Source organism: Mytilus edulis, chromosome 1, assembly GCF_963676685.1.
Source record: "Mytilus edulis chromosome 1, xbMytEdul2.2, whole genome shotgun sequence".
Taxonomy (NCBI): Eukaryota; Metazoa; Mollusca; class Bivalvia; order Mytilida; family Mytilidae; genus Mytilus; species Mytilus edulis.
The window spans coordinates 76,469,188-76,491,958 of record NC_092344.1 but is presented as its reverse complement, the minus strand read 5'-3'; the positions used below and the strand labels follow the sequence as shown (position 1 = coordinate 76,491,958).

The 22,771-nt window shown below is 32.5% G+C and overlaps 1 protein-coding gene across 2 annotated transcripts in view; it reads right to left on the bottom strand.

The window, feature by feature from the left end:
- The window catches only part of LOC139490237 (sialin-like), a 34,577-nt gene extending 12,451 nt beyond the window's left edge, over positions 1-22,126 (bottom strand). The window contains exons 1-3 of one of the 2 annotated variants that reach the window (XM_071277099.1): positions 22,063-22,126; positions 1,932-1,997; positions 1,407-1,627 (exon numbers count right to left, since the gene is read on the bottom strand). In XM_071277099.1, the coding sequence (XP_071133200.1) occupies positions 1,407-1,627; positions 1,932-1,995 (285 nt within the window). In that variant the 5' untranslated portion in view covers positions 1,996-1,997; positions 22,063-22,126. Of the gene's footprint in view, positions 1-1,406; positions 1,628-1,931; positions 1,998-6,479; positions 6,603-22,062 lie in introns of those variants that run through there. The other variant, XM_071277092.1, reaches the window with a different exon arrangement.
- Positions 22,127-22,771: the final 645 nt, after the last annotated feature.

The following is a 22,771-nucleotide window of genomic DNA, read 5'->3' as shown; positions in this document are numbered from 1 at the left end:
GTATATATAAGTCTCATCAGTGACGCTCATATCAAAATATTTATAAAACCAAACAAGTACAAAAATAAAGAGTATTGAGGATCCAAAATTCCAAAAAGTTGTGACAAATACGTCTAAGTTAATCTATGCCTTGGATTCGAAAAACCTTATTTTTTTCGAAAAATTCTAAATTTTGTAAACACGAAATTTATATTAAATGACCACATTATTGATATTCATGTCAACACCGAAGTGTTGACTACTGGGCTGGTGATACCCTCGGGGACGAAACGTCCACCAGCAGTGGCATCGACCCAGTGGAGTAAATAGTTATCAGATACCAGGATTATAATTTAGTGCCAAAATCTGTTAACCTTGAAACAATTCTTTGTCATTTAAGAACGTTGCATGAATACAAAAAGGTGCATTGTTGTATGAAAACTTGTCATTGTTTCCTGTTCAATTGTGCTTCATTTAGACAAGTATGGTATGTTGGTAGTAAGATGATGTATAACCATATGCTAACAAATGTTACCATTTGATCAGTTTCAGGAGATGAATTCAGACTTCGTCTTGGATTGTTTTAACTCCTGGTATATTTTAAAAGGACAAAGTCATTCACCAGGCAAAATTAATCCTTATTTCGACAGGAACGGGAAAATAATTTCAAATTAACGGAAACAATGACAATACTCATATTTCCGAATGAAATATATATGTATTATGTATCTGAATGTTGTTGGTATGCTATACAGTTTTGAAAGATCTTCACTCATGTTAGGATAAACAGACGATTTGGCTTAAAAATACAATATTAGTACTGATTTCATACAAAAATATAATTGATTCAAAGGCATTTGTTAGTCTCGTATTATTTTTAATTTCAGTTTATTGTGTACAATTTGAAGTTTTGTATGGCGTTCATTAACACTGAACTGGCATATATATTTGTTTAGGGGCCAGCTGAAGGACGCCTCCGGGTGCGGGAATTTCTCGCTGTATTGAAGACCTGTTGGTGACCGTCTGTTGCTGTCTATTCTATGGTCGGGTTGTTGTCTCTTTGACATATTCCCCATTTCCATTCTCAGTTTTATTATAAATGACATAAAAAGGAGTGGGGACTTTGTATACAAATTGCCACGATATATGGTTTCAGATAGGGAACTGCACGTTTTTTGAAACTAACACCAAATGAACAATACAAGCTAAACTTGCAAATAGAAACAGTATTGCTAGTGCAATTGTTGAGTAATTTTCCTATTGATATCCATTATGATATGTTTTAGACGGATGCGCTTGAGTCTATATGACAAAATAAGACGACTGATGAAATAAATGCTCCATCTCTCTCATGTCTCTTTCTCTCCATCTCTCTCTAATGTCTTTCTCTCTCTCCATCTCTCTCCATTTCTCTCGTATCAACTTACAGGAATAGTAGACATATCCGATGAGTTATATTTCTGACGATAACAATTACTATCTTCATGCGGATTAACAGTAGAGTTTTCAAAAGTATATATCGCAGTCCGATTTACCATGCAGACAATCGCAACATTAATGTTTACAAGCATCGCATACATATTTAGTAGTCCAAAAAATCCTAAGATGGCTAGTACAAAACGACTAGAACCCAACAGAGGTACAGATTCTACAAAAAACAACAATGAAATATTTTAAACTTTTTTTTTTATAAAAGCTATTCCTGTTACATACATCTATGTAATTCATCAATTGCCATTTTTATACATATTTACCAAATGAGTGTTTTACACGGAATCGTAATGTAATGATAATGAATAAATAGAAAAAAGGTGAAAATACTGAATAATTTGATATTCATTTCAAAGAGCTACTCATATAATTTTTAGAGACACATTTTAGGTTACGTAAACAAGTAAATATTGTTTGAAAGAATATGCATTGTCTAATATTTAAGAGAAATATTACATTACCTTTCCTAATCTCTAAATTCCCTTGTCCATTAGGAACCAGTGCATGCAATGTTCCTTCTTCCATTTCTGTAACAATATATTGAAAAACTGAAGATGCAAAAATATCATCTGTTACAAATTACTTCTAACAACCTGATCTGTTATTGTGAATCACTTTAATGAGAACAAATCTTGATTGACACAAATACCTAGATTAAAATCATCCCTTGATTTGCCGATGCTGCATTCGTGTTCTGTATGCGTAGAAACTCTACAGTTAACTTTGTTGGTTTCATTTTAATACGAATTTAACACAGGACTTTGTAATTTGCACTTCAAAATTAACGATAAAAGTGCAGATGAGTTCTAGCTAACATACTCCTTCCCTTAAATAAATATCCAGCCACCCAATTCAACTTTTACTGTTTAAGGAGAACAATAACATAAGACTACTTTAAATTGACAATGAGGGTCTGTTGAAAACAAAACTTTTACGACAAAAGAGATGATTTCAGCTTTCCAAATGTGAACTTTCCATTTCTAAGTAGCAACATTCCAGCAGCACCTGCATACGGGGTATATATCTCCCAATTGATACGATATTCCCGTGCTTGCATTTCCTATCATGACTTTCTTGATAGAGGGTTGCTGCTCACAAGGAAGCTATTAAACCAAGAGTTCCAAATGGTGAAGTTGAAATCATCCCTTCGTAAATTTTACGGACGCCATCACGATTTGGTTGACCGTTATGAATAACCGTTTCACAAATGATATCGGATATGTTCCTTACGTCGTAACTTCAATCCCCTTCCCTTTCATGAATGTGACCTACCGAATTAGACTATTTACCGGATTTGTTATCACATAAGCAACTCGACGGGTGTCACATGTGGAGCAGGATCTGCTTACCCTTCTGGAACACCTGAGATCACCCCTAGTTTTTTTGGTAGGGTTCGTGTTGTTTATTCTGTAAAACCGTTAAACGGAAAAATCAACGGTCTAATCTTTATTAAAAAAAAACCGCTTAACACTTATGATCCACATCCACCAGCGACAATTACTGGAAATCAGATTTCTGACTTAGGACAGGTGCAAACAAATGCAGCGGGTTTTAAAGTTTTAATAGGTACCAACCTTCGCATTTATCTGATAGAATAGTATAATATCACAACATAGAAAGACACACTATGAAATAGCAATTGAAATGGCTTACTTAACCAAAAGACATATAAACACAACTGAAAAAGTTCCAAGTTTGAAATTCGTTATGTCCTCATGTAAAGTTGCCCTTAGCACTATTTGGAGATATTCGGCATTGAGAGTTCTTGGTGAAGGTAAATTAAATAGTTTCTTTCGGACGCTTGAAGTTCACAAAGTGTTGTTTTTTACACCACTCGGTTGATATCGCGTCTGGTCGACTATCAGTTCCCGGGCGTAGTATCGGTATGTCTATAGTGACATGATTTATAATAAACCTGTCTTAAATCGTCCGTTTATAAAATTTGAAATTATTTTGAAATGCAATCAAGCAAAGTTAACCTTTGGTGGATTTGGCTATCGTATTTTTGTCATTTTTGTTCATTTCACTCTTCAAACTTTTAATATTATAATGGCTTGGCTTTAAAATATTAGTCATTGAGCGTTCCTGTTTTAGAAAATATTTTGGACGCATGAAATAAACTCTTCACAGAAATCAGAATAAGAACGCTTGATAAAAAAGGCTGAAGGCCTCGCTTGCTTTATTAACAATTGATTGTAAGTTGAAAGTCTAAAATATATACCTGACACGTTAAATCCAAATTATCAAACCCAAGGGTACATAAGAACAGAAACATTCGAGGACATATATGACCAGCAAGGACCTTCAACCAAATATCCGAATCTGGTATCAAGTCAACTTGCCTGGGGGATTTGAACTTTAGTTTTATAATGTTAGGAATTTGATAAAAATATCTCGTTTTTATATAGGTTAGAACTTTGTTTGTTCCTATTTGAATTGTACTGCACTAGTCATGTGTGGGCCATTTGTAACTTGTTGTTCCGTGTTTTCCTTAGCCGTATTTGGCACAACTTTTTGGAATTTTGGATCCTCAATGCTCTTCAACTTTGTAATTGTTTGGCTTATAAATATTTTGATATGAGCGTCACTGATGAGTCTTATGTAGACGAAACGCGCGTCTGGCGTACTAAATTATAATCCTGGTACATTTGATAACTATTTGGTCTATCATTGATAACTTTTTATACAATGAAGGTAACTCATTTACACTAATAGCATATCATCTCCTTCATAACGCAGTTATTTCTGTTAAAAAGAAAAAAAAGTTATTGCCTTTTTATAAGGTTAAAAGAAATTACCGTATAAAAAAAATATATATATATAAAAATTCTGTTTAATTTCTACATTTGGGAATGCCTGTAACCAAGTCGGAAATATGACAGTTGTTGTCCATTCGTTTGATGTTTTTTATCACTTAATTTAACCATTTGATTCGGGACTTTCCGTTTTGAATTTTCCTCGGAGTTCAGAATTTTTGTTATTTTACTTTTTGATATGCAAAAATGATAGAATTTAGAAAGAGAGAAGGTACAAAAAATACAAATAGAGAACACTATACTAAACAATGAAAACTACGAAAAGAAAAACAGTTTTAACACATTCCACAAAAAACTAAAAATAGATCACAAAGAACCACATAAGAATGTGTGGTGAACTCATTTGGATAGAGAGATTCTGCTTCACAAAGTGGATTGTTATTTTGCTAATAATGCAAGTACAAATCCATTGATTAATAAAGCTAAAATCTTTTAACGGTCACAAAAAAATTCAGATTCGGATTTTTTCCTTCTTTCTTTTTACCCCAAAACACTACCTTTACCCTAAAATAAATTTTAAAAATCCGAAAATACTGACATCTTCTAAATTAAATAAATAATCATCAGCATTAATCAAGTCTTTTATCCCGAAAGTTGTAAATGTAGTAATAAAGGATAAGAACGATTTCGACAAAGTGCCTTATAGTGGACAATTAAAATCATAAGGCCAATATAACAAAGACTCCGACAGAAATAAAAGATGAATTGACAAATTACGGAGTCAACAAAACATTAAGTTGGAACTAAATATTGAGATAAACAATCTGTTTGACATACTGAAATGAATTCCATTCTAAAGAGATGGTCACCATGCAGTGTATATTCCACTATATTCCAATGCATCGGGGGGTTTTTCCTGTCAAAATCCATTGAACCATAAATGATGATATGCCATTCTTCTATAGCGGATTGGTAAATGTTTATTTTTTACCAATTATGACATTATAACATGTATATCTGTAATTTTATTGATGATCGGTTGGCTATAGATTCGTAAAATACAGACCATGATGTATAAGTAAAAACATCATAGATTTTGAAAGGAAAAACAAAACCCGAAAAAATCAACCTAAAAACTAAAATAATTTAATTTCTTTGCAAGACTGCTGATTAGGTTTGATTTTTATTTAAAGAAAATTTAAACCTATGTAAAAAGAATTAATTGGGGAATATTTACCAATCTAGACAGGTTTAAGACTATTTATGACGTACCTAATAGATCATCATTTATATTTTTGTTTGCATGATGATATTGTTCAAATTTTGCACAAATAATTTTGTGCAGACAATATTCATGAATGTAACTCATTTTGATCCTATGGACTCGTTGCATGGTTTAAACAAAATAGAATAAAAGAATTTCCTTTAAAAAAAAATACCTTAAAAGAATGTTTATTATTAAACATAACAAACTTTCATCCTATCAATAATATTAAAATGTATCATTCGACCCTTGATAACAAATTATTATGTATGACATAAATATTTAAGTGTGGTGGGTCTAAATCGTTCATATATATTTATTTACACTGACTTTTTGTTTTATAACGTCCTAAAATTGGTTTGATGGCACGAACAAAAAGTGGTTATTCAGACAATACGAGACCGGTATACGCTTGATGATTACGAATAAAGAACCCGACAGCTGATATTATCATAAATGTATCAGTTGGGGAAAAATACATTAACTTATCTAGTTCAGTTAAGATATAGAGCGGAATTATTTAATAATATCATATATTAGATTTCAAAATAATATGTAATCCAATGTTAAGAAATATTTAAATTTTACCTATGGTGCATTATCTTGAAACGAATTCTATTTTCAAAGGTCTGTAATATATCTTTTTAGACATACATAAATGAATTAACATACACAGCGTAAATTTAAATTGCAGCAACATTCAGTGGTTACCCTGGATATTCTGCATTTATTTATTATTGGATTCTATTTTCACATCTTGTATTGTTCAGACAGAATTTTGCTTTTCATGTTATTTTGAATTATCTAAATATGTGATACAGGTCTGATTTGTCCTTATAAATCTATTATCACACTATCGTAACATAAAGACGCTTACCGGGTTTTTCATTTCATTAGTAATTCTTAAAAATATTATCTGAAAAAAGCGAACATTTTTTAGTTTTAAATAAAATGGTTTGTACATAACTAATCTGAAAATATGAATTTACCTTCACACTGTAAGTTTGCAGTTATGCAGAATGTCTTCTCTATTCGAATTAGAACTAACAAAAGTGTTGCATCGAAAATCAATTTCCCCGAATTAGCTGTCACATGACTTCAAATGATAGCAACTATTCGTTTCCTATTGATGGCATATGATGTCATTGTCTATTTTATAAAAATGAAAATTTTACGTTTCTAAATATATTTCATTGTAAGATCTATATTTTATACAATTGCAATACTTTTGGTGACGAAAATGTATATATAGTTTGAATAAGAAATTCATTTTAAATACATTTAAAACTTAATTTAAGTCACAATGCATCCCCGATCTAAATTTTTATCGAGAGGTGCCGGACAGAATTTGATAATAACCAGAAGGAAACAATGTCTTTTTCTTTTTTCTGCAACTGTCCCCAGAAATTAAAACATTTAGCACATATATTATATGTACAAATGTGTGGATTACTAGATTATGTATGTGTAAATACTTCTTTTAAACTACACCCCAAATATGAGTGCTTTTAATTAGGGAAAGCTAACTACTTATGCTCGAAATACCCAAATTAGAATAAAGGCGAAAATGGCCATTTTTATATTATAGTTCGTTTCTGTGTGCGTTGAATTTTAGATTGTGTTTCTGTTGTGTCGTAGTTCTCCTCTTATTTTTGATATGTTTCCCTCAGTTTTAGTTTTTAACCCGGATTAGTTTTTTTCTCAATCGATTCATGAATTTCGAACAGCGGTGTACTACTGTTGCCTTTTTATATCCTATTTAAAACAATTAACAATACATGGATTTTTAGATATGAAATAAGTAAGGGAAGTTTAAAATGAAATAAGGAAATCAATTTTGGTATTTTCATAGGCTTGAAATCGGGCGTTTATGTCCATAAAGTACACAAAGATATAAACTAATTTCATTACAGGTTACAATAGCTCGAAAGAGTTTAAACATGAGTGTCTAAGAAAAAAAATTGAAAAAAAACACGTTTAATAATTTAAAGCCACCTTTGCCTGAGAGAGTTGAAACCTTAGTTTCTTAATATTTTCAATATTTATAAACGGTCAATTTTAGTAAAGTTTGTTAAATCATGTCAGTACCGAAGTACTGACTACTGAGCTGATGATACCCTCGGGGACTGCATCAAAGATACTAGGCTTAACATTTGTTACACCAAACGCACAATCGTCAACCGAAGATTTTTATCAATGGCTTTCAAATCAAACGATTTAGAAGGCCAAACTATGCAGGAAGCCGAAGAATATGTCAAACAACAAAAAAATTTAAAAGTTGCAAAACTTTGAAAGGTCAGGTCAATTATGAACGTTTTTCCAAGCCTAATCATTTGAAACGTTTTCAAATGAGCGTTTACTTTTATCTTACTCAAATTAGTTTTTGCAATTTCACTTGGTCATTCTTAACCTCAGCTAAACCTCTTACTTGTATGACAGTTGTATAAAATTCCATTATATTGACAATGATGTGTGAACAAAACAAACAGACATAAAGGGTTCAGCAGTCAACTTTGTGTTTTAATCCTAATCACTTTTAAAAAAAAAATATGAAACAAAGAAGCACAAAAAGGCATATAGAAAAAATACATTAGCAAAATTGAAAGACAATAATACAAAAAATTACCTGTACAAGTACAGATATCGAGCCATGTCATATTTCTTATGAAGCGTTCCTTCACTTATTTTTTATTGGGTAATAGCATGGATTTTTTTTATGAAAAACTTCCACTACACATGTTTTCAACAGATATTGCTGCGCATTGTAAAAACTTCACTTTTTAAAATAAGAAATGAGGTTGGGTTTTTTTTGGGGGGGGCGAGGGGGGGGGGGGGTCGGAGAAAAACAAATTTATTTTTTTTATGAAAAAAAAACTGTTTTTTTTTAAATGTTGCTTTATACTTCATATATGTTAAAAAACATATGTTTTTATTTTGATAATTTAGGGTGGGTGAAATACCTCCTCAACAACATATTTTCTCTTCATGCACTTATGATACGTGTAATATAAAAAGAAGACGGTCATACAATCTTTATTAAAATGTTCAAATTTAAACTTTATCACCTAAAATAAATAAATTGTATCTGCAGTCCAGGATATTTACATGCCTTTTACGTCAATCCTTTGCCCTTTCTGTATGTTGAGAAACATTCTCACAAAGAGATTAAATCAGACAAAGTTCAATGATTAATTGTATTTTTTTCTCATATCACTTTAAAACAAACACTTTGTGTAATTTTTATTTGTATTTCCGAAAAAAAAAAAAGTGTATTTACACTTGCTGATAAACTCATGAAAGACAACTGACTTATGATATTGTACTGAGGTACTAAAAGTACTGTACTGTAAGTAAGTAAGTAAGAGAGTAAGTTAGTTAGTCAGTTAGTCAGTCAGTCAGTACATTCTGCTGTAGAAACATCCTGTAAAATACACGTATTCAATAATTTTCGTGGCAAAATACCTGTTAAACTAACCGACTCATATAATTTTTGCTCGTGTATAAGTGCCTAGTACATTTAACCTATGTTCGAAAAGAGTAAATCAAAATTGAATTCAAGATTTTTTTATAAGAAGAGTTCTCATGAACTGCAAACGAAGTCAATCATTTAAAACATGTCAGCCTAATACAATCGGAAAAACTGATATATCCAAGTTTGTCAAAATCCTACTTTGGAATATATAATATAAAGCAGACCTTTGAGCTCGTTTAAAACAAAAATGACAAGTTCTCTGAGATCGTATATTATATAAGTTATCACTGCGTAATCGATAAACAGGATACTATCGATATGAAATTAAGTGAAATTTAAGTACCAGGAAAGATGTAATTTTTTAGATATTTGAAAAAATATATCCACGTTAATTGGACTCGGGTGGAAAATTGTCGCATTGGTAATCATGAGACATCTCCTTATGATAATTTTAATTATAAATCGGCATGTCTACAGACAGGATGATACCAGAGTGAGTAAACACTGTAATCCCATCCCAACTAGTATATGTTAGGAAATATTTATACAAATTAAATCTTAAAATTTGATATTGACTTTGTTTTTTTACTGTTAATGATATATGAAGTTACTATTATAAATGTAGATGAAAGTCAAGTTTATTGTACTTAACTATAAACTAGGTAGCTTTGATAAGGTTTTACGATCACTATACTAGTAAGTCGATATCAATGCTAGTAGACGTTCGTTCCCATGAATATCATCATCCAAGTAGTGTACATCCCAGTGTTGACATGTAATCTCATTCATGCGATCATTTTCTGTAAACTTTATACTTCAAATTCATGATTATTTCGTTTGAAACACTTATGTGTTTCTGCCATTGTTACCTCTAGTCACAGACTGCACTAGCCAGATTTGAAAAACTCACTTTATGTTATTGCTGATGTAAATCAATGTTGCGTCAGGATAACTAAAATATTTTATATTAAATATATGTATTTGTCTATTATACATGTTGTTTTTTTTAAATCTTTATTTGTATGATCGTGTGAGGATGTGTTTGGTTAATATGTTATTTCTTTAAAACTAATAATTTTACTAACCAAATTTTTTTTTCGAAAGTAAATCTGTCATATGATAAATAAAAATATCAATCATGTGTTCAAGTATTGTCATCGACGAAAATTTTCCTGTTACTAAATATACATTATTCTCAAAAGTTTATATTTTTTCTACTTTTGCTTTACAAAAATATTAGTACAAAGATCAACTCTTTCGTATGATAAAAATGGTGGTTTTACTGAACAACGTTAAAACTATTTTAAAGACCAATGTATCCGAATATTTTTAATTTGTCCTTCTACAATAAAGAATATGATATAAAAAATTGGTAATTCAAGACACTAATAACTCATCTGCATTCTGATAAACCATGAACATGTTTGGTATTTCAGATTTTTATGTTGTAACTTTTCAATTTTAATGCTATAAGACGGTAAATTGTTATTTATCAAACTGATTAGAATTATTTTCTGACTGCTTAAATATTCCTATACAGTTCTAAATTTAGACAACACGATATCAATAAAGTTACATTCATAACATTTAATCTTTAATTATATTATAAAGCAGATATCGAAAAATTGCTGAAAGTCTAAATCTATTTGACTTCTCAACTCTATGTACTCTACAAAAGTGGGAGAACATATAGATTACAAAACTAGATTGTACTTCCGGTTGAGGAAGAGGAAACACGTTTTCTGAACTGCTCCTGGTATTTTTTTTAGCAATACACCCACTACATCTGTATATTCATATAGCCTACCTTGTCAGTCATTTCTATCATAAACCTTAATGACAAGAATGCTTTAAAACTTTAAACAATGGCAATATATGGATGTTGGAACGAACTTTCTACAAATTAGAAACATGCAAACAAACAAAATGGCGAACGAGTTAAAATCTCGTATACCGAAACTAGCTGATAAATATGCAGACTACATTACCGGTGATGAGATTGATAACATTGACAATGAATTAACAGATTCAAACGCATGGGAAATTCCTGTCAAGCATGTTCAATGCGACAACAAAACCAATAATGTTACTTTCAAAACCACAAGGCTAAGCGTGTAGAAAACCGCAATTATCAAACATTTTAGGAAGTCGAAAACCAACTGCCAACCACAAAAAACCTGCAATGTAATCAGGGTAAATTAATATTGGTCCAGACAGAAATTATTCTGTTAAAGTTAATATTTTCCACTCTGGATCTGTCGTCTGGCAAGGGGCAAAATGTGGCAAATTCTCAGACCATTTCTTTGAAACATTAAAGGGAAAATGTGACTTTCTCGACTCCGCCGATGACACGATTGTCAAATGTGACTTAAATGACTCTGCTGATGACATAATTGTTAAAAGACCTACTACACTTATTTTAAATTTAACAAAATCAAAAAGTTGTGAAGATCTCCAACAGAGTCATGCAACACATCAAAATGATGGATTCAAAGCTTGGAGATATTCATACCTCACTTAGCACGATGGATATTACAATGAAACATTTCGTAGAAAAACTTAATGACATAAACTAAGCAACTATGAAAACACCAGATGCCTTATCAGCCAAAATTAGCGAGATGCTAAACAATCATAAAACAAAAGTAACTGAATCATTATCCACAATAGAAGCAAAAATGAAACATTGTGCCACTGGAATTGATTCTCTTCAAACAAAAGCAAATATAGCCGACAATCTTGTAAAATACTTTAAAGCTAATCAAGTAGAACACAAAATCACTATAGATAAAATGTCTACATTAATTGTAAAATTAGTTGATCGTATCGAATCACTTGAACACTGTATCATAATGAATCCACACAAAATTGAAGAATCAGATGCGGATATAACTTCCAGGCCAACAACTGACAATGATAAAAATATGTTCACTAAAAGTGTGTGCCATGATTCAAACATATTATCTGACATCTTAACTGATCAAATTGAAACTGACACAGCAATGAATGGACAGAAGTTACGGGAAAGAAAAGGCAACTCGAATCTACAAATAATGAATCGACAGAAGTTGTAAAAAAGAAAAAGCAACCCAAACCTAAAAATAAACCGCCATAAAAAAAAACCCATATAATTGTGACCGCTTGATCCTGAGCGATTCGGTCATTCGAAGGATTCAAACAGAACGCTTTACATCTGGCGCCAGGTGTGTCAAGCGGTTCTTTCGAGGAGGTGCCTCTACATGTACCAACTTTATAGAAAAGAAGGGGACAGAATTTAATACCAAAAACGTACTTCTACACATTGGAACTAGAGACCTACAAAAGAATGGTATTAAAGATGATGAATTTGTTAAACTTCTCTATATGTGTATAAAAACCTGGATACATGCCTCTAATTACAAGCCGAAGAGACTTTTTCGATCAAATGGTGACCGAAGCAAATCAAATCATATGCAGTGTATGCACGAACTATCCAAATGTTACTATTATTTAACAAATTTAGACCATCTGATAACATGTTCCATGACCAAGTTCATCTCAACAATCTTGGACTCTCGGTCTGTCATTATCAAACATTTGAAAGCTGCTATGAATTTGTCACCGCCGTCTCCCAGACCATTACGATACCAGTATGGTCAATCAAATGGGTCTTCGAACGATCGACCTACATCTGCGCCTCAATTTCAAAATATTCAATTGCCAATGAAAAACATGGACATGACAAGACCATTATCCAATCCGTCCGCTTCCGAAAGTCCTCAAATGACCAACCATATTTCACCTATGAACATGATGATTCCGCCGCCAGCAAATTCTTCTACTATGCAATGGTTTCCTCCGCAAATCGCTATGAACATGTGTGCTCCATGGCGTCAACCATGGAATGTACCACCCTATACATCTTGGCAACCGAATATTGCAACATATCATCCTGGTGCTCAACAAAACATTCACAACTAACCAATGATAAACAAATTATGAATATAATTTAGTCATGATAGAAAGTATTTTTTTGTTGTAACTGTTTATTATTGTTAGTTTTTATTTTTTTTTATTTTTTTTTATTTTTTATAATTATTATTCCTTTTTACAGCACATACATTTACATATCTTATGTAGCTTGTTATTTCATTTTTATGTTTATAATCAAATGATGAAGCAGAAAAAAAATCATCAGTGTCCACTATCACATATGTACATGTATCATATTATAGTCCCAACATCCTAAAATAACCCAACCACATTTATTATTGAATCTAGAATGATTAACAGATTTGACCAAAAGTCGCTCCTCAAAATAGCCATGTGGAATATTGAAGGGCTTATTAGTTCAAAAATAAATGGCAGTCACTTTTTACAAGTTATTTCAAATTTTCATATCCTTGGCTTGGTAGAAACATGGCTAGAAGATGTCAATGCCTGTACTAATTTACCGGGGTTTGATCAAATTGTTGACAAAACAAGAAAAAAAGAAGAAAAAGCCAGAAGAAACTCGGGGGTAGTAAACATTTATGCCAAAACATCCGTCTCTAAAGGTACATCAATATTGGCAAACAAACATTCAGATATAGTTTGGACAAAATTAGAACACAAATTTTTCAACCTTCCTAAAGACATTTACGTAGCTTTTGTTTATATATCTCCTAAATGTGCTGCCCATAGTGCAGACGATATTCAATCTATGTATACTCACTTATTAGAATGAATTAAAATATAGTAAACTTGGTGATATCCTTATCCAAGGGGACTTTATTGCTTACATCAACACTATGCCTGACTTTATTGTAAATGATGAAAAAAGTCATTCTAGTAATGATGATGTTTTTTTATAAGTTTGATATTAGTTTGCCAAGAAATAATCTTGACAATTAAAGAGTAAATAATAGTGTGTAAAGAATCAGGACTTAGGATCCTGAATGGTCGAACCACATGTGATTTATTTGGCAGACCAACCTGTATTACTTATAATGGGAGTAGTCTTGTAGACTACTCAATTGTATCAAATGAACTTTTTAATTCCGTGGGTTTTTTCCAAGTACATGAATTTACTGCTTTATCAAACCATTGTCCTATTGTATGTGGTATTTTGTCTATCATTGTCAACAGCTGTAATTTTTCTGAAAACTTGATGATTTACCTGGTAAATTCATTTGGTCAGATGAAGCTATAGAGCTCTACAAGACAAATATTCAAAGTAAAAATATTAAAGATAAATTTTACAACTTCATACAAAAAGATTTTGGTGAAGTCAATGAAATGGTTGGCGAATTCAATGAAATGGTTGGCGAATTCAATTCAATAGAAACAGCTAATATGTCCACAAAATTCATTAAAAGGGGTAAACCTTAAAGAAACAAATCTAATAAAACACAAAAAAAACATGGTTTTCGGAATCGTGTGAAGATCTGAGGATCTCTGTTAAAAACTACGAAAAACTGGTCAACAAATTTCCCTTCAATGCTGAATATAGAAAATCTTTTTATACTTTTCGCTCTCGCCTCAGACGTAGATGTAAATATGAAGAGAAACAGTACAAAGAAAAGATTTGTAATGAGTTTGATAATTGTGTAGAATCCAACCTTAAAGTTTTCTTGAAATTGATTAACAAACTCGATCAGTCATCATTGAACTTGTAAAACAAATGAATCATTACCATATAATTCTTTTAATGAAAACTTTAAAAAAAACTAAGTCTTGAACACCCCGAAATGAATCGGTTTCAGGAAAATGTCACAAAAAACTTTGAAAGTCTAAAGGCTAAATTACCTTTTAACAATGATATAAAAGAGCTTAAAGGTGTAATCGCACCAAGTGAAGTCGTAAAGGCCATCAAATCACTAAAAATGGTAAAAGTCCATCTATTGGTTGTATATCTAATGAGATGATAAAAAATGGTACCAACTCTACCATGGAATCTCTTGTTAAACTTTTCAATATTGTCTTTAATGAAGGTATCTTTCCAAAAATATGGAATGAGAGTCTTCTTGTTCCACTTCACAAAAAGGATAGTAAAGCCGACCCTGGAAATTACCGAGGGGTTTCTATCAGTTCGAACCTTGGAAAAGTGTTTAACAAGATTATACATGCCAGATTATTAAAATTTACACAATGCAACAATTTGATAAGCAAAACCCAAATTGGTTTCATGTAACATAATCGAACAGCTGATCATATTTTTTCATTGAAATCAATTATTGAACAATACAAGTGTGATGATTTGGTATCTAAGGCTAGATTGTTTATATTAGTAACTGTTCTGCAGAAGCCTTATTTAATGCATTTGTATATACTTTAATTAAACATAGAAAAGAGTAAGATGTTTCGCGGGTAAACTTTGGGTCAGGTCAAACGTGAAGGGGTGTTCCAAAGGAAACTGTCAATACGAGTAATGAGACACTTTGGAAGAACACCCCTCCTATAATAATGGTACGGCTACCATTGGGGTATATAAGCAGGAGAGAATCCTAGCTCAGGGTAGATTGTCATAAAGTCCTCGTAGACATAAGACCAAGGTACGGTACGTTGGTATTCGAGATCGTAGTCTCGTTTATATTCGATTTATTAGATAATATTACTAAGTGTAATAAAGAACAGGTTGGTTCCTGTTAGAAATACGGACTTGTACGTTTACAAGTTGAACCGTATTGTACCGTATAGGACAAGTGTGAGTCTGTGTGACCACCTTGTAAAGTACATAATTGTACCAACAGAACAAAGACAAGTGTGTAAACTTGTAGAGTACGTTATTGTACCAGGAGGACAAGTTTGTTCCTGACCCAGGAGAAATTTGTCATAGTACAAATTTGTACCAGTTGTATATATGTGAAGTAGAATAGTTAGATATAGTTTATTAGAGACCGCAAAGAGCAGTTGTATATATTTTAGTTCATTGACGTAAATATTTGAATAAAGATCATTTGTTATATATTCTGTAAATAGAACATTTTGGATCCAGTATCAAACTGGTAACGAACACATTCTAAATATAAATAGACACGCTTACCCTGTGTACACGTTACACAAGATTAAACATAGGGAAGTTTATGCTACATTTATTGATTTAAAAAAAGCCTTTGATACGGTATGGAGACCTGGATTATTCCATATACTATTAACACATGGTATTCCAAAGAAAATTTTTAACATAGTTTTTTCAATGTATACCAAAATAAAGAATAGAATAAATTTTATGATGGTTTGAGTACATCTTTCATATCTGAAAGAGGTGTCAAACAAGGCGATGTTCTAGCCTTTTGCTATTTAATATTTTTATTAATAATATTGTTGAAAATTAAAAAAAAAACACAATAGCACAGACCTGTGCTAATTGGTGATGATAAGATTCATTGTTTGTTATATGACGATGACTTGGTACTATTGTCGAGTAGTCCAGAAGGACTACAATGTAGTCTTGACACTCTAGCTCAGTTCTGTACAGATTGGAAGCTGGAAGTAAATTCTATAAAATCAAAAGTCCTAATATTTAATTCTAACGGCAAATCATTTCAAAACTTTTTTACTATCAACAAATATCATATTGAGACAGTTGATAAATATTGTTATCTTGGGATAACTTTAAAATACAATGGCAAATTTAACCTTGCCTCCAATTTATCGATGGAAAAGGCTAGAAAAGCTCTATTCAAAATAAAGAAATCTCTTAGTCAACAATTCATGTAGACTTTTAGAAAAACTTTTTGGTACTATGGGACTTCCAATTTTATTATATGGAAGTTAAGTTTAGGGTATTGAATCAATTAAAAAAAATACTGAGAATGAACCATATGAAAAGTTTCATATAAAATTTATGAAAGAAATTCTTGGGGTTCACTGTAAAACTTCCAACCATGAATGTCGCAGTGAGCTTGGTATACTCCCCTTAAAAGCTAAAATTTTGTTGTCTTCCATGAAATATTTAGATCAGTTAATCTCATCTAACAAAATTTTAGCTCGTGACATATTTATTCAAACAAGAGAAAACATGGACAAGTAATATGAAGAAATATATCCATAATCTGGGTTTCTCATATTCAACATCTTTAAATGTACCTATTACACCTATGCTTGCTCAAATAAAACAAAGAATTCATGACCAAATTTTACAAGAACAGAATTCATATATTACAGAATTATCAAAATTATCATTTTTTCGATATTTTTGTTTTTCATATAAACGTGCACACTATGTTGACCAATTGAATATGTTGAGAGATAGGGCACCTTTGGCAAAACTAAGGCTAAGTGCACACAATCTTGAAACTGCAAGAGATAGATACATGCAAGTTAACAGAGAAGAAAGGTTGTGCAAATTAATTATGTCATAATAAAAATATTGAAGAAGAAAATCATTTTATCTAGCACTGCACAAAATATGAATCACAAAGAAATGTTCTTATATCAAAATTGTCCTATTTTAAAAATTACGACAAACAATCCAAAACGGAGGATGAATATATCAAACTATTACTTAATAGCAAGTGTAGAAAAACACTTAGATTAATATCATCTTTTATTAATTGATCGTTGTCAAGTCATTAAAGATTGCATATTTTGGCGTTAATATTGAGTCACTGATAAGGTCTTTGCATTGGAACTATTTATTTTATTCTATTTATTTATTCTAAAAACAGTTGTTGGCATGGCACGGGTTATGTTCTTCTCATATATGTTATGATGGTATGATACTAAACCCCTAACGGGAAGGATTGTGCCTGATGTTCATATGATGAAATCATAATCTTTCAGTCAGTTTAATTGAAGTCTGGAGCTGGCATGTCAGTTAACTGCTAGTAGTCTGTTGTTATTTATGTATTATTGTCATTTTGTTTATTTTCTTTGGTTACATCTTCTGACATCAGACTCGGACTTCTCTTGAACTGAATTTTAATGTGCGTATTGTTATGCGTTTACTTTTCTACATTGGTTAGAGGTATAGGGGGAGGGTTGAGATCTCACAAACATGTTTAACCCCGCCGTATTTTTGCACCTGTCCCAAGTCAGGAGCCTCTGGCCTTTGTTAGTCTTGTATTATTTTGATTTTAGTTTCTTGTGTACAATTTGGAAATTAGTATGGCGTTCATTGTCACTGGACTAATATATATTTGTTATGGGGCCAGCTGAAGGACGCCTCCGAGTGCGGGAATTTCTCGCTACATTGAAGACCTGTTGGTGACCCTCTGCTGTTGTTTTTTATTTGGTCGGGTTGTTGTCTCTTTGACACATTCCCCATTTCCATTCTCAATTTTATCATTTGAATTAAGGAAAAGTGTCCTTATAAATGAGTAATATGGACAATTTGAAGCTACAACATACAATATACTTATGTCAGTAGTCTATTCTTATCAATTAACCTATATATATATTGATATATTCATATCCCAAGGGTGACTTGGATATAGAAATATGGTCACTTGGTCTTCTCCCGACCGACAGTAAAACGCTTGCCGAAGTGGGGCGTCCGTTTAGCTGTGCGGGATGTATCAAGTTCGCAGTCACGTCCGGTCAGAAGGGGGACGTTAAATCCGATGTCTCGTGTAAAGAGAGGACCACGCTCTTCGCACGTTAAGAACCCTTGCAACAACTCTTTGGGGTCCGTAGGTGGCCTGTTGCAAGGCAAAAATTTCTGTCCCTATCCAAAAGGTTGTGCCAAATACGGCTAAGGTAATCTACTCCTGGGATAAGAAAATCCTTAGTTTTTCGAAAAGTTCAAAGTTTTGTAAACAGAAAATTTATAAAAATGACCACATATTTGATATTCGTGTCAACACCGAAGTGCTGACTACTGGGCAGGATGTACCCTCGGGGACGAAACGTCCCCACCATCAGTGACATCGACCCAGTGGTGTAAATAGTTATCAAAGGTACCAGGATTATAATTTTGTACGCCAGACGCGCGTTTCGTCTTTATAAGACTCATCAGTGACGCTCATATCAAAATAGTTATAAAAACAAACAAGTACAAAGTTGAAGAGCATTGAGGATCCAAAATTCCAAAAGGTTGTGCCAAATACGGCTAAGGTTATCTATTCCTTGGATAAGAAAATCCTTGATTTTTCGAAAAGTTCAAAGTTTTGTTAACAGGAAAGTTATAAAAATGACCACATACTTGATAAACATGTCAACACCGTAGTGCTGACTACTGGGCTGTTGATACCCTCGGGGACGAGACGTCCACCAGCAGTAGCATCGACCCAGTGGTGCAAATAGTTATCAAAGGTACCAGGATTATAATTGTGTACGCCAGACAGTAAAGACAAGCAAAGTAGTATATAGCTGTTTAATAGTCATAATGCAGGGTCACATTCAAAACTGACCGAAAAGTTTTATAGGTTAGCATCTCCTGCAATGCATGCATCAATTATAATAGCATATAAGGTTCACACTTCGACAAATTAATCAATGAGTTTGACTGTCCTCTGGTATCTTTTTGCCCCTCTTTAAATGTTGACAATTGGAAAGTTTGTCACAGATTTTAGTTTGAAGCCGTCATTCTGTGACATTATTGAGTTAATGTAAAGATATGAAACAGACCGTCTTCTTTTGATAGCATTTACCTGTAATATCAATTTCAATAGAACTGATAAGATGTGTGCATTCATTTGAAAGTGGGTTCTAAGGTACCAGAACATCGTTAATATACTGGCATTTAAAAGTGAAATTAAAGAACTATGGAAAGAGGGACGAAAGATACCAAAGGGACAGTCAAACTCATAAATCTAAAACAAACTGACAACGCCATGGCTAAAAATGAAAAAGACAAACAGAAAAACAATAGTACACATGACACAACATAGAAAACTAAGGAATAAACAACACGAACACCACCAAAAACTAGGGGTGATCTCAGGTGCTCCGGAAGGGTAAGCAGATCCTGCTCCACATGTGGCACCCGTCGTGTTGCTTATGTGATTACAAATCCGGTAAATAGTCTAATTCGGTAGGTCATATTCATGAAAGGGAAGGGGATTGTAGTTACGACGTAAGGAACATATCCGATATCATTTGTGAAACCAACCAACCAACTCGTGATGGCGTCCGTAAAATTTACGAAGGGATGATTTCAACTTCACCATTTGGAACTCTTGGTTTAATAGCTTCCTTGTGAGCAGTAACCCTCTATCAAGAAAATCATGATAGGAAATGCAAGGACGGGAATATCGTATCAATTGGGAGATATATACCCCGTATGCAGGTGCTGCTGGAATGTTGCTACTTAGAAATGGAAAGTTCACAATTGGAAAGCTGAAATCATCTCTTTTGTCGTAAAGTTTTGTTTTCAACCGACCCTCATTGTCAATTTCTATATGTAAGTCAAGATATGAAGCCGACTTAACTGTATCTGTAGTATCCTTTATCTCCAATTCGATGGGATAGATGCGTTCCACATAGTCACCTAGTTTTGAATTGTTTAGTGAAAGAACGTCATTTATATAGCGAAAAGTAGAGTTAAAGGATATTGCTAACTTCTTATCTTTCTTCCTTAGAAGTTCCTGCATGAAGTCAGCCTCATAATAATAAAGAAACAAGTCGGCAAGTAGAGGGGCACAGTTTGTTCCCATTGGGATGCCGACAGTCTGTTGAAAAACACGTCCTCCGAACGTTACAAATATGTTGTCAATCAAGAAATCAAGCATCTTGATAATATCGGTTTCAGAGAATTTTTTGTTTGAATCAGTGTGATTCTTTACAAAGTATGATTTATCCCTCCCTAAGACAAGATACTTGTATCTACGTTGGTCATTCTTTTTTATGAAGCAAAGTAATACCAACTCTTTCAATTTGTCTTTTAGTTTGGAATGTGGAATACTTGTGTACAAAGTAGAAAAGTCAAATGTTTTAATACTGTTACAAGATGAAAGAGAGTTCGATTGTATGTACTCTAAAAGATCTTTGGAATTTTTAAGTATCTACATCTAATTCACGCCACCTCTAGAATAGGCAGTTTCACAATAACTTTGAAGCCCGTCTTTGATTGCTGATAAAATAGATGTTAATAATTTAGAAAGAGGTTTCGTGGAGCACTTGGAAGACCCAGCAATATACCGTTGTTTGTAAGGACACTTATGTAGTTTAGGTATCCAATACAGTGATGGAAGATCCAGTTCTTCATCTTTGGTTGAAATACCAAAGGAACAAAGAACAGACCTATGATTATCCAGGATTTCCTCTTTGGAAGATGATTGTTCTTTATGTCTTCGGTGATGTTCTGAATGATATGATCAAATAATTTTGATGTGTTAATATCTCTACATTTGGTGCTAGACAAAATACCGACATCATGAATTGTATCTTATAGTATAACCCATCTCAATTATCCAATTCAGAACTCTTGCCTTTGTAAGGCATATAGTGTACTATGTATGGGATCATTTTGTTGAGTGATAGATTTCAACTATAACCGTGACCTGTTTAGAAACAATGTAATGATCAGGCTGGTGAAAGTGTATTTTGATAAATGTATTGTTATCAGGATTTTTTACAATAATTAGAGCGGTGAGTATTCACTCTCTCGTTAAGTCTTTGTGGGATTTCGAAAAATAGTACACTCAAAACCGTTCACAATTTTAGAAGCGGAACAATTCAGATCCTTATGACTACGTGTATTATAAAGGCAACAGTAGTAATGTCGAAGAATATTTCAAAGAGAAAATCAAAAAGGTGTGTTCATATTTATTAAACAAAGTGAAACCAATCAAACGTTATATTCTAAAACATATTTACCCCCCCCCCCCCCCCCCCTTTCATTTTTTTTCACTTAATCTATGCGTAATAGCCCTTCTAGTTAATTTGTCCCGGACGTATTTTGAAATGAATCTAACGGAACTATAAACATGAACGAATGAAGTAGATGTTGGGTATACGCCAAAGAGATAGCACCAACTGAAATCAAAGATATCCCGAAAGGACATATAATGGGAACATGCAGTATTCAATAATTGTAAAATGTCATGCATAAATTACTCGAATGTATAGATGCAAATCATAAAAAAAATATGTAGCAAGCAAATCAAAGGTCTGCCCTTCAAACTAAAATTCTTCAAATAACATGAAGATTAAGGAGAAAGCCGGTAAAATTCGTATAAGATTAAAAAATAACAAACCTTTCACTGCGTAACGGAATATTTACAGGAAAGAACTTTACTTCTCGAGAAATCATATGGACTGACAAATTCCTCATAATTAACTTTATAGCATGAAAAAAAAATCATTAAAAATGTTCATGTAAATTAACCCCTAAATGTCATTCGGGTGAAACAGGTCACCTTATCTTTGTAGTATAACTACATATACCAACTTGATAGTTCAAGAACTATATCATATGTTTTAAATGTCCGCGTATTTGATTCTCTACCCACAAACAAATAATCAGCTATTAATTGCGTGCTAATCATTCACACTACACGTAATGAACACGTATGGTCCTACATAATGCATCCTGTCGATACTTATATGAAGGCAATGGACAAAAAAATACTAAGATCAGGGAACAATCCTATAACTTCAAAAAGGGGAGGGAAGTATTTTATTTCTATTTTTTTTAATCCTGATCCCCAATTTGATGGGGGAAAAAATTAACCTGGCCAAGCAGATGACAAAAAAAGATATTAAGTTTACACCTCGCGAGAAAAAAAAATCTGACTTAAGATTGCCGTCATGACTGTAATGTGATTCGAAATTTTAATTAAAAAAAATAGTACCTTTCTTACTTATGACAAATGCATTACAAAGATTTCTGCAGTTTATCAAATTCGGAGACCTCTATAAAATTGAATATGAATAAAAAGGCTAAAGTAACGTACGTTAAAATTC